Below are 12,139 nucleotides of genomic sequence, written 5' to 3'. Positions count from 1 at the left end.
ACTAGCATATTGACTTTCTTATGATGTTTGTTGTCAAGAATCAATCTCAGTTCGAGAAGAACAGTTTTATTTATAGATGTGATAGTAGGAGGAGAAATGACTCAGAATATCGTTCAGTCAACTATAGTGTGGCACGGAAAGAAATGAGACTTTCAGCTGCAAAAATGTTTGACTACTTACACACTGTTATAAAGAATTTAGTAGAAAATAAAATTAACTAGAAACGAAAACAGAAATTATATTTATTGACCACTTCTCCTACATAATACAAGAATTTTTGAATGCAATATATATATATATATATATATATATATATATATATATATATATATATATATATATATATATATATATATATAATGTGTGTGTGTGTGTGTGTGTGTGTGTGTGCGCGTAGTTCCCCAGTGACCTGGCCGTCGACAGATGTTAAAGCGTAATCATCTTTTTTTCACTTTGCAGCGCCAAACTGGACGACTATACGGTCTTCGTGGGTGGCAAAAGTCCATTAGTGACAATGACAGGAAGATACAAAATCAATTTCACATTCGAAGGAGAGAAAATTGAAGGCAAAGGGCGTTTTGAAATGAATCTGAGTGAGTACTAGAATTGCGTCTCTAATTCGTAAGATTTAAGCAGAATATAAGAAGAGGTTCTTGTTGGCAAAACCATTTAAATTCATTTCGATTTTAGTCTTTTGCTGATAATATAGTATTATAATTTTTTTAAATGTAGTTGGCTTATTTTTCTTTCCAACTGCGATGGTGCAGCTTATTGGCTACATATCGAAAAGTGTAGGGAGGAAACCCCCCCCATGAACCATGGACCTTGCCGTTGGTGGGGAGGTTTCTTGCCTCAGCGATACAGATGGCCGTACCGTAGGTGCAACCACAACGGGGGGTATCTGTTGAGAGGCCAGACAAACATGTGGTTCCTGAAGAGGGGCAGCAGCCTTTTCAGTAGTTGCAGGGGCAACAGTCTGGATGATTGACTGATCTGGCCTTGTAACATTAACCAAAACGGCCTTGCTGTGCTGGTACTGCGAACGGCTGAAAGCAAGGGGAAACTACAGCCGTAATTTTTCCCGAGGACATGCAGCTCTACTGTATGATTAAATGATGATGGCGTCCTCTTGGGTAAAATATTCCGGAGGTAAAATAGTCCCCCATTCTGATCTCCGGGCGGGGACTACTCAGGAGGACGTCGTTATCAGGAGAAAGAAAACTGGCGTTCTACGGATCGGAGCGTGGAATGTCAGATCCCTTAATCGGGCAGGTAGGTTAGGAAATTTAAAAAGGGAAATGGATAGGTTAAAGTTAGATATAGTGGGAATTAGTGAAGTTCGGTGGCAGGAGGAACAAGACTTTTGGTCAGGTGATTACAGGGTTATAAATACAAAATGAAATAGGGGTAATGCAGGAGTAGGTTTAATAATGAATAAAAAAATAGGAGTGCGGGTTAGCTACTACAAACAGCATAGTGAACGCATTATTGTGGCCAAGATAGGCACAAAGCCCATGCCTACTACAGTAGTACAAGTTTATATGCGAACTACCTCTGCAGATGATGAAGAAATAGATGAAATGTATGACGAGATAAAAGAAATTATTCAGGTAGTGAAGGGAGACGAAAATTTAATAGTCATGGGTGACTGGAATTCGTCAGTAGGAAAAGGGAGAGAAGGAAACATAGTAGGTGAATATGGATTGGGGGGAAGGAATGAAAGAGGAAGCCGCCTTGTAGAATTTTGCACAGAGCATAAATTAATCATAGCCAACAATTGGTTCAAGAATCATAAAAGAAGGTTGTATACCTGGAAGAATCCTGGAGATACTAAAAGGTATCAGATAGATTATATAATGGTAAGACAGAGATTTAGGAACCAGGTTTTAAATTGTAAGACATTTCCTGGGGCAGATGTGGATTCTGACCACAATCTATTGGTTATGAACTGCAGATTGAAACTGAAGAAACTGCAAAAAGGTGGGAATTTAAGGAGATGGGACCTGGATAAACTGAAAGAACGAGAGGTTGTAGAGAGTTTCAGGGAGAGCATAAGGGAACAATTGACAGGAATGGGGGAAAGAACTACAGTAGAAGAAGAATGGGTAGCTCTGAGGGATGAAGTAGTGAAGGCAGCAGAGGATCAAGTAGGTAAAAAGACGAGGGCTAATAGAAATCCTTGGGTAACAGAAGAAATATTGAATTTAATTGATGAAAAGAGAAAATATAAAAATGCAGTAAATGAAGCAGGCAAAAAGGAATACAAACGTCTCAAAAATGATATCGACAGGAAGTGCAAAATGGCTAAGCAGGGATGGCTAGAGGACAAATGTAAGGATGTAGAGGCTTATCTCACTAGGGGTAAGATAGATACTGCCTACAGGAAAATTAAAGAGACCTTTGGAGAGAAGAGAACCACTTGTATGAATATCAAGAGCTCAGATGGCAGCCCAGTTCTAAGCAAAGAAGGGAAGGCAGAAAGGTGGAAGGAGTATATAGAGGGTTTATACAAGGGCGATGTACTTGAGGACAATATTATGGAAATGGAAGAGGATGTAGATGAAGACGAAATGGGAGATAAGATACTGCGTGAAGAGTTTGACAGAGCACTGAAAGACCTGAGTCGAAACAAGGCCCCGGGAGTAGACAACATTCCACTTGAACTACTGATGGCCTCGGGAGAGCCAGTCATGACAAAACTCTACCATCTGGTGAGCAAGATGTATGAGACAGGCGAAATACCCTCAGACTTCAAGAAGAATATAATAATTCCAATCCCAAAGAAAGCAGGTGTTAACAGATGTGAAAATTACCGAACTATCAGTTTAATAAGTCACAGCTGCAAAATACTAACGCGAATTCTTTACAGACGAATGGAAAAACTGGTAGAAGCCGACCTCGGGGAAGATCAGTTTGGATTCCGTAGAAATGTTGGAACACGTGAGGCAATACTGACCTTACGACTTACCTTAGAAGAAAGATTAAGAAAGGGCAAACCTACGTTTCTAGCATTTGTAGACTTAGAGAAAGCTTTTGACAATGTTAACTGGAATACTCTCTTTCAAATTCTGAAGGTGGCAGGGGTAAAATACAGGGAGCGAAAGGCTATTTACAATTTGTACAGAAACCAGATGGCAGTTATAAGAGTCGAGGGGCATGAAAGGGAAACAGTGGTTGGGAAAGGAGTAAGACAGGGTTGTAGCCTCTCCCCGATGTTATTCAATCTGTATATTGAGCAAGCAGTAAAGGAAACAAAAGAAAACTTCGGAGTAGGCATTAAAATCCATGGAGAAGAAGTAAAAACTTTGAGGTTTGCCGATGACATTGTAATTCTGTCAGAGACAGCAAAGGACTTGGAAGAGCAGTTGAACGGAATGGACAGTGTCTTGAAAGGAGGATATAAGATGAACATCAACAAAAGCAAAACGAGTATAATGGAATGTAGTCAAATTAAGTCGGGTGATGCTGAGGGAATTAGATTAGGAAATGAGACACTTAAAGTAGTAAAGGAGTTTTGCTATTTAGGGAGTAAAATAACTGATGATGGTCGAAGTAGAGAGGATATAAAATGTAGACTGGCAATGGCAAGGAAAGTGTTTCTCAAGAAGAGGAATTTGTTAACATCGAGTATAGATTTAAGTGTCAGGAAGTCGTTTCTGAAAGTATTTGTATGGAGTGTAGCCATGTATGGAAGTGAAACATGGACGATAACTAGTTTGGACAAGAAGAGAATAGAAGCTTTCGAAATGTGATGCTATAGAAGAATGCTGAAGATAAGGTGGGTAGATCACGTAACTAATGAGGAGGTATTGAATAGGATTGGGGAGAAGAGAAGTTTGTGGCACAACTTGACTAGAAGAAGGGATCGGTTGGTAGGACATGTTTTGAGGCATCAAGGGATCACAAATTTAGCATTGGAGGGCAGTGTGGAGGGTAAAAATCGTAGAGGGAGACCAAGAGATGAATACACTAAGCAGATTCAGAAGGATGTAGGTTGCAGTAGATACTGGGAGATGAAGAAGCTTGCACAGGATAGAGTAGCATGGAGAGCTGCATCAAACCAGTCTCAGGACTGAAGACCACAACAACAACAGGGAGGAAACCTCAACCGCTCCAATGATTTTTTTCTATCATTACCTCTGGCAACAATCTTCGTACGTGACACGTACCAGGTTGCCCCTGGTTTTTCTGAGTAGACCTGGATATGAAAATAATAATAATAATAATAATAAATCGATGCAATGTTTCATGTGATAGCATCCATCTTACTACGATACATAGAATGTTGTATCGACATGCCTATTACGTCGATTGTTTTTTGCAACTGAATACGAATACGGTTTAGAAATGCATGGAAGTGAAACTGAAAAAAGATACTTTCACAAAGTCGGAAACCTTTTATTATAAATTACAAAGAAAGTTGTTATAAAAATACAGTTTTTAAAAAGTCCAGATATTTGTTTACTGTGCTTTACAAAAGCCCAGTCTTTTGCCCATCAGGTGATTCCATTGTTCATCCAAAACTTTCGCCGCCAGTGAAAATAATCTCTCAGATGCGAAAGTTATGCCGACTGTTATACAATATGTAAACGGAGTATTATACAATTTGGTAAATTCTATTTTATGATCTTTCCAAATTTCCAGTGGATTTTTGGTGGTTCTTCCTAACGAAGATATCAGATTAATTAAAAGATCATTAGAATTCCAATTCATGTGTAGTGATGTATGATGGTCACAGTCTCAAGCGACCAAAATGATTTAAGATGACGCAGCAAATACGTAAGAAAGTGGGTATTGCCCATTCGATGGACAGAATAAAAAAACATCGGCACATCGAGTATATCGAAGATTCAACAATATGTAGGTTCGCTTCAATGCAGCAATACTATATATTGAGTGTTTTCAGTATATCAACATCAATATATCATTCACGGGCACGTCCAAACACAATACCTCCTTTCTGCTATTTTGTCACGTCTCCACATTGACCCATCTCACTGCGATCATCCATACAGTGGATTGACACTTACAATTTACGTAGGCGTTGGAGGGCCATATGATCTCTTGGCGGCACTTATAACCATCTGACCGCTCCAAAGAGACCAGTGTACTATTTTAAGAGTATGACTAATACACTCCTGGAAATGGAAAAAAGAACACATTGACACCGGTGTGTCAGACCCGCCATACTTGCTCCGGACACTGCGAGAGGGCTGTACAAGCAATGATCACACGCACGGCACAGCGGACACACCAGGAACCGCGGTGTTGGCCGTCGAATGGCGCTAGCTGCGCAGCATTTGTGCACCGCCGCCGTCAGTGTCAGCCAGTTTGCCGTGGCATACGGAGCTCCATCGCAGTCTTTAACACTGGTAGCATGCCGCGACAGCGTGGACGTGAACCGTATGTGCAGTTGACGGACTTTGAGCGAGGGCGTATAGTGGGCATGCGGGAGGCCGGGTGGACGTACCGCCGAATTGCTCAACACGTGGGGCGTGAGGTCTCCACAGTACATCGATGTTGTCGCCAGTGGTCGGCGGAAGGTGCACGTGCCCGTCGACCTGGGACCGGACCGCAGCGACGCACGGATGCACGCCAAGACCGTAGGATCCTACGCAGTGCCGTAGGGGACCGCACCGCCACTTCCCAGCAAATTAGGGACACTGATGTTCCTGGGGTATCGGCGTGGACCATTCGCAACCGTCTCCATGAAGCTGGGCTACGGTCCCGCACACCGTTAGGCCGTCTTCCGCTCACGCCCCAACATCGTGCAGCCCGCCTCCAGTGGTGTCGCGACAGGCGTGAATGGAGGGACGAATGGAGACGTGTCGTCTTCAGCGATGAGAGTCGCTTCTGCCTTGGTGCCAATGATGGTCGTATGCGTGTTTGGCGCCGTGCAGGTGAGCGCCACAATCAGGACTGCATACGACCGAGGCACACAGGGTCAACACCCGGCATCATGGTGTGGGGAGCGATCTCCTACACTGGCCGTACACCACTGGTGATCGTCGAGGGGACACTGAATAGTGCACGGTACATCCAAACCTTCATCGAACCCATCGTTCTACCATTCTTAGACCGGCAAGGGAACTTGCTGTTCCAACAGGACAATGCACGTCCGCATGTATCCCGTGCCACCCAACGTGCTCTAGAAGGTGTAAGTCAACTACCCTGGCCAGCAAGATCTCCGGATCTGTCCCCCATTGAGCATGTTTGGGACTGGATGAAGCGTCGTCTCACGCGGTCTGCACGTCCAGCACGAACGCTGGTCCAACTGAGGCGCCAGGTGGAAATGGCATGGCAAGCCGTTCCACAGGACTACATCCAGCATCTCTACGATCGTCTCCATGGGAGAATAGCAGCCTGCATTGCTGCGAAAGGTGGATATACACTGTACTAGTGCCGACATTGTGCATGCTCTGTTGCCTGTGTGTATGTGCCTGTGGTTCTGTCAGTGTGATCATGTGATGTATCTGACCCCAGGAATGTGTCAATAAAGTTTCCCCTTCCTGGGACAATGAATTCACGGTGTTCTTATTTCAATTTCCAGGAGTGTATTTTGTCCAGTCACCCTATGTTTAAGCTCAAGATGTCCTCCTGCAACAAGTGATAGGAATAGCTTGTTTAGTTGAGAGTGGTTTTACGATTTTGGATATTTACGAAATATTTCCACATTTTGTGAAATGTGTGTTTATGGTAGTTGTGATCGGTACATAAGCTCTACGTAAACCTGCGTTGTTTGTGTGAATATGGCAGACACCGGGACGGAATGGTGGCTCAGTAGCCGATAACTGACAACAACTCAACTCAAAACCTGTAATTTGCTTTGTTTTTCTTCTCTCCTGTGACGAGCGATTATGGTGATGACTATTAACACGGAACTATATTGTTGTCTTGGTTTGGCGTCAGCCAACAGTTTTTACACCGTATCTCACGTAATACGTTCTTTTCAGCTTCTGCAACCAAATAGTTCTCTCATATAGTACAGACGCACGACTCGACAGGACCTACAGCATGACCTGTAGATAACGAATATATAAATATAAGTGTTATGAAACAGCAGTCATGAAAAGTATATATGAAGAGTCTCATGTATCTATAGCAGACAAAAATAATTAAAATTCAGAGACCATCAACCTAAGTTTAAGACGAGAGTGCATTTATCACATGTGCGTTTTAGTACATACGTAGATGAATTCCTTTTGGAATGGATAATTGAACTACCGTATTACTCTTTTAATATTAAAATCGAGACTACATTATGACGATGCTATTGATAAACGACCAGGTAATTGTTGTGAAAAGTGAAAATAAACTGCAAACGGCAGCATATGAAGTACAAAAAATCTGTGTTATCTGATAACGAAACGGAAGCTAAGCAGTTTAATGGGAGAACAAAATTAGATCAAATATTAAAATAAAAGGGGGAAATAGTAGGACCAGTAAAAATTTTAAATCCTTGGGATGAAGTATATCACATGTCAAGCGAAATTAATTTTCTAGACACGATATAGAAATTTAACTTAAAGAGTGATACTATTAGACGAACATTACAAAGGAAGCAAGGTAAGAATCAATGTCTGTGTCGTCCCATACTGAAGCATTGAGCTTAGGGCAGCAAATGCAGGATTCATTACTGTACTATGCAAGATCCTAATCGAGATCGAGCGCAGTTGCCTTCCCGTGACCTGTCATGAATTGTCAAGTGTGTATCTGTCTCTTAGGAGCGTGTGGATGACTATAACGAGTGCTTTTCCAATATAGTGTACGGGTTTGCTTTGTTGTGGATGAAAGGAAGTGAGAGGGTGAAACCTACTACCAGCCCGTACCCTACTCCTCTCGATTAGCACTAAGGGGTCAGGTAAGCTTAAGGTCTCCATCCGAAGGAATGATTACCATCAACAGTGTCATATGCCCCCAATTCGTGTGACATCGCGGAGAAGCTTGGGATTCAAACCAGGAAGTCCGCGCAACGTCTGGTGATCAATAACTCTACGCCTCCTCCATTTGCAGTAAGTGGAAATAGAAAGTAACCAATAGACATAGCGTATCCCGCGGTCACCCATCCAAGTACTGATCACACCCAACATTCCTTAACTTCGATGCTCTGACGAGAACCGGTGCTTACAAAGAGGCAAGACCGTTGGCAAAGAAAGGGACATTTCTGAAATTTTATGAAACGCTAGTCACTTTCAGATTTAGTGTAGGGAAGTGAAACTTGGATACACTAAGAATCCAGATAGCGGAAATGAGATTACACAGACATGTAGAAGGATATGTACGAATAGGGCTCGCGAACTGAGGGTTCCGTCCAGGTTTAACTATGTGTGATGATGTTTGGTTTGTGGGGCGCTCAACTGCGTGGTTATCAGCGCCCGTACAATTTCCCAACCTTTGCTCAGTCCAATTTCGCCACTTTCCTGGATGATGATGAAACGATGAGGACAACACAAATACCCAGTCATCTCGAGGCAGGTGAAAATCCCTGACCACGCCGGGAATCGAACCCGGGACCCCGTGCTCGGGAAGCGAGAACGCTACCGCGAGACCACGAGCGGCGGACTTAACTATGTGTGTAGACAGTTCATGCATCCTGACAATCGAGAATATCGACGATATTTGACTGTAATCGATAGCGATACAGGCAAGACATACGTCTATCCGATCTTGAGAAAAAGAATTCGTAACAGAACGACAGACACACAGTCGGGAGACAAATGAAAAAAACGTCGTGTGATATAATTACAAATGTACAGTTGTCAGATTTTTTTTCTTCTTGCGTGTACTATGAAACCTTGGTTCAAATGGCTCTGAGCACTATGGGACTTAACATCTATGGTCATCAGTCCCCTAGAACTTAGAACTACTTAAACCTAACTAACCTAAGGACAGCACACAACACCCAGCCATCACGAGGCAGAGAAAATCCCTGACCCCGCCGGGAATCGAACCCGGGAACCCGGGCGTGGGAAGCGAGAACGCTACCGCACGACCACGAGATGCGGGCTATGAAACCTTGCTTATTGACAAATATCATGACTGTACATCAACGAGTAGTATCCTATACTTTTCTGTGAGTGACTTTGCGGAGGCAAAATATGTGGATTAAGTGTCCATATCTTTTTATGACGTTGACTTAGAAGATTAAATTTTTTACACCGCCAAGGAACATGGATCTTAATATGAGACGTAAATGTCAACTTGGTACGTCCACCCGTTCGTGACAACATTATTTTTAATAGTCGCACAGACAAATAGACGGACAGATGGACAACAAAGTAATCTTATTAGGGTTCCGGTTTTCCGACTGAGATTCGGAACGCTAAAAATGGAAAACAAAATATGAAATAAAAGCGGCATTTTGATTAATACTTCTAAATGGCAAAACTAGAACAACACGAAGGAAGTGAAAGAACACATCCATTCGTTGTTGAGTGGCAGATCTCTAAAAATACTATACAAATAAAAACCAGCTGAACGGATAAACATACACTTAGTGATCTAAAATATGCGGACACCTGGCTGAAAATGACTTACAGGTTCGTGGCGTCCTCCATCGGTAACTCTGGAATTCATATGGTGATGGCCCACTCTTAGCCTTATTGACAGCTTCCACTCTCGCAGGCATTACTTAAATCACCTGCTGGGGAATGGTAACCCAATCTTCACGGAGTGCTGCACTGAGGTGAGGTATCGATGTCGGTCGGTGATGCCTGGCACGAAGTCGGCCTTCCAAAACATCCCAAAGGTGTTCTATAGGATTCAGGTCAGGACTCTGTGCAGGGCAGGCTAGTCCATTACAGGGATGTTATGGTCGTGTACCCACTCCACCATAGGGCGTGCGTTATGAACAGGTGCTCGATCGTGTTGAAAGATGCAATAGCCATCCCCAAATTGCTCTTCAACAGTGGGAAGCAAGAAGTGGTTAAAACATCACTGTAGCCCTGTGCTGTGATAGTTCCACGCAAAACAGCAAGGTGTGCAACACCGCTCCATGATAGAAACGTCATCTGCCCTCATGTGTTGTGCCAACAGTAAAATTCGGGCATTCGTCATACCCACACCCTGCCATCGGATCGCCACATAGTGTACCGTGATTCGTCACTCCACACAACGTTTTCCCATTGCTCAATCGTAGAGTGTTTACGCTCTTTACACCAAGCGAGGCGTCGTTTGGCATTTAGCGGCGTGATGTGTGGCTTGTGAGCAGCCGTTCGACCATGAAATCCAAGTTTTCTCATCTCCCGCCTAACTGTCATAGTACTTGCAGTGGATCCTGATGCAGTTTGGAATTCCTGTGTAATGGTCTGGATAGATGTCTGCCTATTACACATTACGACCCTCTTCAACTTTCGGCGGTCTCTGTCAGTCAATAGACGAGGTCGGCCTCTACGCTTTTGTGCTGTAGGTATCCCTTCACTATCACTTGACTATCACATCAGAACCAGTGGACCTAGGGATGTTTAGGAGTGTGAAAAATCTTGCGTACAGACGTGTGACACAAGTGATACCGAATCACCTGACCACGTTCGAAGTCCGTGAGTTCCGCGGATGCGCCCCATTCTGTTGTCTCACGATGTCTAATGCCTACTGAGGTCGCTGATATGGAGTACCTGCCAGTAGATGGCAGCACATTGCACCTAATTTGAGCCGGCCGGATTGGCGGAGCGGTTGTAGGCGCTTCAGTCTGGAACCGCGCGACCGCTACGGTCACAGGTTCGAATCCTGCCTCAGGCATGGATGTGTGTGATGTCCTTAGGTTAGTTACGTTTAAGTAGTTCTAAGTTCTAGGGGACTGATGACCTCCGATGTTAAGTCCCATAGTGCTCAGAGCCATTTGAACCATTTGAACCTAATGTGAAAAACATGTTTTTGGGGCTGTCCTGGTACTTTTGATCACATAGTGTAGGGGGACCCCAAGTCATAATGTGTCCACGAGATGTTATATCTTTTACGAAGACAAATACCATATGATATCTACGTGAGGGGATATTTCTAGACGCCCAGCACTGCTGAAACCACAGTGAGTATTTTACAATATGACAAAATTTTCAGACAGCTTCCTGATTCCTGAAAGATAACAACAGAACTGCAACAGACACCAGGCGAGGTGATGCCGTGGCAATACGAGTACATTGCACTCGTTTTCAGAACAGCTGTCCGTTTAATGTTTTCCATGGCTTTCTTATAAGAATGATGAGTGGTGTTTAACGCACCATCTACACGGATATCATCAAAGCCTTAGTGGCAGCTCACAGTGACGAGAGTGGGTAGCAATATTAACATACACTGATATCGATGATATGTGAAAAAAATGTTACCATATATCGTTAGTCTTATTTTTACAAACCATGCATTGAATCCTAAAGCCTGTCACAATAACTTATAAACTAGCGGCGTTATTATTACGTGTGGCACTTAAATGTATAGGTTACTTGTACGAGGGCGTGCTGAAAAGTAACGCTTGCGAATTTTTTATGTAAAAAAATGGAAAACGAAATACAGACATAACAGCGGAATTATGATTAATATCTCTAGGTAGAAAAAAAATAGAACACAGACGGGAATGAAAGAGCTAATCAGTTCGATGGTTTTAAATAAAGCAAACGTGAGTAACATTCAACAGAATTATTCTTCGTATCTTCATATTTGCTTTCCGCTATCGCTAGAGGGTTCCGAACTGTAACGTGTAACATGGCGGTGTGTAAGTAACTATGTCGGCGCATATGAAACAATGTGCTGTAAACCAGTTTCAAATTCGTAGAGTTCGTTCACACATGGCGCACCCTTTCCTCTCTTCTTCACCATGACGATGTCAGACCACACACGAGCGCTATGACATCTGCAACAATCGGATACCTTGAGTTCATTGTCTTCGATCGTCCTGCATACAGTCCCTTGGCCCCATCCGATATCTTTCTGTTTCCAAAACTTAAAGAACGCATTAGAGGACTTCACATTGAAGTTATGAAGCGTTGCAAGCAGAGGTGATGCTCTTGTTCTGTCAAAGTCAAACATTCCACAGTGACAGTATCAACAAACAGGTCACCAGGGTGACTATGTTGAGAAATTTACAGACATGAAGAATAAAGATGCGATATGTTAATAACGTTTGTTTTATTTAAAAAGCGATGAGAGT

General features: G+C 43.1%; 1 protein-coding gene across 1 annotated transcript in view; it reads left to right on the top strand.

The window, feature by feature from the left end:
- LOC126101381 (uncharacterized) overlaps positions 1-12,139 on the top strand; it is a 101,801-nt gene that overhangs the window by 64,655 nt on the left and 25,007 nt on the right. Inside the window, exon 4 of the mRNA XM_049912047.1 lies at positions 460-593. Coding sequence (XP_049768004.1) covers positions 460-593 — 134 coding nt within the window. The remainder of the gene's footprint in view (positions 1-459; positions 594-12,139) is intronic.

The sequence above is a fragment of the Schistocerca cancellata genome, chromosome 9 (genome assembly GCF_023864275.1).
Source record: "Schistocerca cancellata isolate TAMUIC-IGC-003103 chromosome 9, iqSchCanc2.1, whole genome shotgun sequence".
Classification (NCBI taxonomy): domain Eukaryota; kingdom Metazoa; phylum Arthropoda; class Insecta; order Orthoptera; family Acrididae; genus Schistocerca; species Schistocerca cancellata.
The sequence above is the reverse complement of the archived record's forward strand: the minus strand, read 5'-3'. Positions and strand labels throughout refer to the sequence as shown.